The sequence below is a fragment of the Austrofundulus limnaeus genome, unplaced genomic scaffold (assembly GCF_001266775.1).
Source record: "Austrofundulus limnaeus strain Quisiro unplaced genomic scaffold, Austrofundulus_limnaeus-1.0 Scaffold95, whole genome shotgun sequence".
NCBI classification, from domain to species: Eukaryota; Metazoa; Chordata; class Actinopteri; order Cyprinodontiformes; family Rivulidae; genus Austrofundulus; species Austrofundulus limnaeus.
The window spans coordinates 75532-80684 of record NW_013952497.1 but is presented as its reverse complement, the minus strand read 5'-3'; the positions used below and the strand labels follow the sequence as shown (position 1 = coordinate 80684).

The 5153-nt window shown below is 40.1% G+C and overlaps 1 protein-coding gene across 1 annotated transcript in view; it reads right to left on the bottom strand.

Moving 5' to 3' along the window:
- Positions 1 to 4935, bottom strand: part of rps6kb1b (ribosomal protein S6 kinase b, polypeptide 1b) — a 9335-nt gene extending 4400 nt beyond the window's left edge. Inside the window, exons 1-9 of the mRNA XM_014012811.1 lie at positions 4762 to 4935; positions 3450 to 3493; positions 3238 to 3358; positions 3043 to 3111; positions 1872 to 2019; positions 1074 to 1131; positions 666 to 766; positions 472 to 562; positions 246 to 336 (exon numbers count right to left, since the gene is read on the bottom strand). Of these exons, the coding sequence (XP_013868265.1) occupies positions 246 to 336; positions 472 to 562; positions 666 to 766; positions 1074 to 1131; positions 1872 to 2019; positions 3043 to 3111; positions 3238 to 3358; positions 3450 to 3493; positions 4762 to 4830 (792 nt within the window). The 5' untranslated portion in view covers positions 4831 to 4935. The remainder of the gene's footprint in view (positions 1 to 245; positions 337 to 471; positions 563 to 665; positions 767 to 1073; positions 1132 to 1871; positions 2020 to 3042; positions 3112 to 3237; positions 3359 to 3449; positions 3494 to 4761) is intronic.
- Between the last annotated feature and the right edge of the window lie 218 nt (positions 4936 to 5153).

Sequence of the window (5153 nt, the reverse complement as noted above, 5' to 3'; positions counted from 1 at the left end):
CACACACACACACCCAAGGCCAATACAGGGCACATGACAAATTCAAGGCCTGTGGGCCAAATATGGCCTGCAGGTGACTTCTGTCTGGCCCACCAAAATGTGAAACGTTGAAGTTAATTACAAACGGCCCTCTGAGAGCCATCATAACGCTCATGTGACCCATGATGAAAACGAATCGGACACCCCTGCTCTATGAGAAACACTCCAACACTGAAAGTTTTTAAAGTTGTTCATTTTTAACTGACCGCTCCTGTGAGCATGTCGTACATCAGAGCGCCCAGACTCCACCAGTCCACTGCTCTGTTGTGCCCACTTCTCATCAAGATCTCTGGAGCCCTGAAACAACACAAGCCCACATGAAAAAGCAAACCACCATCAGAGAGGAAAAAAAACAAAAGCAAAATAAGCAAAATACAAAAGAGCAACTGGATCAGAGGTGGAGGGAAGTGAAAGAAAACGAAAGGCCCTCACATGTATTCAATAGTTCCACAGAAAGTGTGAGTGACTGTTCCATCATGAATGGATTCTTTACACAAACCAAAGTCAGTCAGTTTTACGTGACCTGGAAGACAAACCACAGAGTCCGACACCAAATTAAAAAAACAAAAACTATAAATTATAAACTTTAAACTACCAAAGAGATAAATGAAGCTGTTTAGACTCACCTTGACTGTTGAGCATGATGTTCTCAGGTTTCAGGTCTCTGTAAATGATGCCTTTTTGGTGCAGATGACCCAGAGCCATGGAGATTTCTGCTAGGTAAAAACTACACAAGGAATATATTTTTTAAAAAATTAGAAAACAAGACCAACGTCACACCAGAATGACTTAAAGCACAAGTTTGATGTGAGTTTATCACTTCAAGTTTGTTTTAAAAGGTGATTTTTATTTAAAATATTGGTTCCCTGAAAAATAATTCTCACATTTTTCATTTTAACTCATTTACTCAGACTGTTGTGTTTGGGACGCCCTGGGATTTGGACATTATTGGACATACATTGTCACGTGACAACAGTCAGCCATGATGACATGTCTTCCTAACAGATTAGATCAATATGAATATTAACGCTCACCAGGCTGTGTCCTCCATGAAGATCCCCTCCCTCTCCAGCTGCATGAAGAGCTCTCCTCCTGCACAGTTGGACAGTTTTAGTTAGAAACACTGGCAGCACATTTTGAGTTAATAGGCTAAAGAAATGAAACAACTTTCTGAGGCACAATTTGTTTTAATCTAGAGGTCTTAAAGCCTCTCCCACAAACATTAAACACGTTTTACCAAAAACTGCTCTAATAAGACACAACGCACATCTGTCATCTGAAAGTAGGAAAAACAAAGAAACTAAATGTTCTTTTAATGTGATTCATAATCTATATTCTGCAGGGAGACTTTAGTTTTCTATTGTATATAGTTATTTGTTTTTTAATGAAATGAATAATTTTTGTAAATTAATTAAGTTGAATTGATTGTATGATTTTAAACCTATCCTGTTGAACTGTCTAATGAGGACTGAACAGAATGGGGAGAAAATTAATAGAAAATAAAAACATTAATTTTTCAATGAGTGTGACTGGGTCATTTGTGATAAACAGATAATTCTGTGTTAATTTCACGTTGTTGCCTTGTGTTAAAAACACTTTATTTCCGCACCTGTCTCTTTAGGCCCTGTCCTATGAGCTGCACACAAATGGCAGACTGCTTATAGCGCATTATTCTTAGTTTCAATTCCATAAACCTAACCACTAGAGTGTCATCATTCATATGATTTTGAACAGGATTAAAATGGAAAATTTGATTTAAGGAAGCAAAAATTGCTGTGTAACACAATGAAAACCTCAGAGTACGTGCTGCGTGTTCTTATGATTATACTGACCACTGAGATACTCCAGGATGAGGTACAGCTTCCCTCCCGTCTGGAAGGCGTAGATGAGATCGACAATAAAGGGATGCTTCACTTCCTCCAGAATGTTCCTCTCTGCCTTGGTGTGAGCTGTGTCTTTAGCATTGCGTACGATCATAGCCTGAATCCAGCAGCCGAGAAATAATTAAAAACTATCAGTTCAGGGGAAAATACAAGCTGATTAAATTATTAGGAAAAAAAATACACAATATAGTAATAGTATTTGAGTCAGCTGCTTTCTCACAGCTGAGGAATGACATTAATTTCTGAAATTTAAATGTTATAGGTAGGACGTTTTGCTTAAAAAAGGCTGTTCAAGCTGTTTCTAAACATTACATGTTATATTACAACACTAATAATTATTATCAAAAGTTACACCTTAAATCCAGTTATAAATGTTAGAGTGCTAAAACAAAAACATCAAACTGCGAACAGTCCGAGTACAAGCTCTGTATGTTTTGTTTTTCAGCCATTAATAGCCTCTCCTCTGTTCTGCTGCTCTTATTTCTGTTTACTAAACACTTCAGTCAGACGGCCGAAGAGCTGCCTGTTGGTAAAAAAGCTGTGTCAGCTGTTTAAAAGGTAGGACGATGAGCTAAAAAGAATTGTTGCAGCGTTTATCCCATAGGAGCCTCCCATGAAGGTTATGGCTTCTAGTAAATTATTAAATGTCTGTATGTGGAGGTGCAATAACGAATACATTATCATCCATGTTTATTTCTTCATCTGAGATGCTTGAAAACTTTGAGATTCTCAAACACACGGCACTGGCCCCGCTATCAAAGAGTTGAAGCGTTTTACGCAACATTTAAGCCTCGCAGCTAAAAGAAAGAAGTGAATTTCAGCTGGTCATTAATGTGTCACTGGGTTCACGCTGAGCAGTCGGGCCAAAGCAGCCTCCAAATTTCAAGCTGGATCTAATGGGCCCGAGCAGAGCGTTTTAAGAGCCAAGGCTGCAGCAGTGTAGGGCAGATGGCAACCTACCAACGAACAGTCTTACCCCACAGCTGACTCCAGAGGCAGCCGAAAGTTACAAAAAGAAGCAGCGCAGAGCTCTTTTGTAATAACAAGCAGGCACAATAATGGTGTAAAAAAAACAGCAGATTCAATTCACTCTTAATGCAATTTTAACAAACATAAATACCTTCTTCAAAACTTTCATGGCAAATATTTTGCCTGCTGCAGCTCCGACGACTTTGCGGACTTGAAAAACCTGAACGGCAAGGAAATAATAAATTTAAAAAAAAAAAAAAAAAACGTTTTTCTGAAAAACCTAATGGGTCAGCATAGTGTTATAGGGGCAAAATGATTCCACCCACATGTTGAGCATCGTTCATACCTTCCCATATCCACCTTTGCCGAGGACCCGAAGCAGCTCGAAGCACTCAGGACGGATGTTCTCTGTGCCCTGATTCACGTTATCCTCGGAGATCTCAATTTTCTCGCAGCCTTCCATGTTGCTGCGAAGGCATACGCTTACACCAACTCTTCTTTTTGACAGACTCTGTTTATGAAAGGTTCAAACAATGTAAGAGACATTTAAATACTTACAAGTCAAATCCAGCGCACTGCTCCATGATGTCACCAATCTGAGCCTGAAGAAAACAGAACACAAAAACCAACGTGAAGTCGTTGCTGCTGTAATTTATTCCTGCCTCACATAAAAAGAGACGAGCGTTAAAAATTGGGTACATACCCTGTTATGTATTTGGTAACAACATGGTATGCACTCCTTCATTAACCAGTACAAACCCCTTAAATACCCAGCACATAGCTGGTTAGCCGTTATCCATTAGGTGACTGGTAGAGGTCCATTAAATAACTTGAACATAGTCATTAAGAAGCTAGTACATGAAGATCAAGTACCCAGTAAGTAACTTGTATACAACACTTAATTACTTGGTACATACCCTTTAAGTACTCATTACATAGCGTGTACATTCTCAGTTAGTAGTAGCCAATATGTACCCATTGTAAAGCTGGCATGTACCCCTTAAGTACCCAGTACAGAACCATTAAGTAACAGATACATATCTGTTTAGGTACCTGTTGTAAACACCTTAAATGACTAAATCCATTTACATTAAGGACCCAGTACATAGCTAGTAAGGAGCTATTAAGTAACTGGTATGTATCCCATGCTCAGTAGGTTTCTGGTATTCATCTATTAAACATTCAATAAATAACCGGGAAAGTGAAACAATGAATCAAAATTTTGTGGCTGCATCCTGTTTTATATTTTGAGTTTTCATTAATGTTTAGCTTTAAACTAGTCTAAATAGTGCTTGCAATAGCTGCAATTTCTTGTAATATAGTTGCACAACCAAGTGTAATAATTAACACAGGACATTTATAAGCACYTTGATGCAACATGTCAACATTATCGAAATTAGTTTACTTATGCTCTTCAAATCTACAGTAGCTTTGGGCGGATGTGTGTGTGCAGAAAGCAAACCGACAGCAGTTTCTGAGCCCACACAGTCCCACTCCGCCACATCTTGCCAAAATAAACTGTTGCACACGGCGCCGCATTTATCACTGCAGCACCTTTGGCCAAGTAAGGTTCCCAACTCCACTGTGACAGCGAAGGGTTTTAAAACCTAACAGCGTCAACAGCGCATTCAATTTAACACAGAGCCGTGTTTCAAACCAAACGAACACAGAACAATTGGTAATTCTGTCATGCTCGCTGTCACGTTAATAGTAGCGCACTGTGTTTGAGAAAAGGCCCGACCGCTCTGGTTGCAGGCTGGAGCAGGGCCTGCGATAGCATTGGTAGCTGCTGCCAGGCTAACAGGCTAAAGCTAACTATCGCGCGCGTGTCAACGAGTTTTCTCCGCCGTGACAGCTTCCGTAAAAGTACCTCCTCGATCTCATCATCGGAGACATTTTCCTCCGGCTGGTCCAAGTCAATGTCAAACACTCCAGCCATGGCAGCGAGCCGCTCGAATCGCTCTGTGACAGACCGCAGGAACAGCAGGCGTCCCACACCACCTCATGGACAAACACACACAGCCACCATAACCGGCTACTACATGGAGCATGCGCAGTGAGACGCTCACAACAAAGGGGCGGGAACTTGTGTCATTGTTTGAAGGAACAGAACCACTCCTAAAAAAATAAAATAAAAGCTCACACACAGTAAGTAAGTAAGTAAGTAAGTAAGTAAGTAAGTAAGTAAGTAAGTAAGGAAGGAAGGAAGGAAGGAAGGAAGGAAGGAAGGAAGGAAGGAAGGAAGGAAGTAAATAAGTAAGT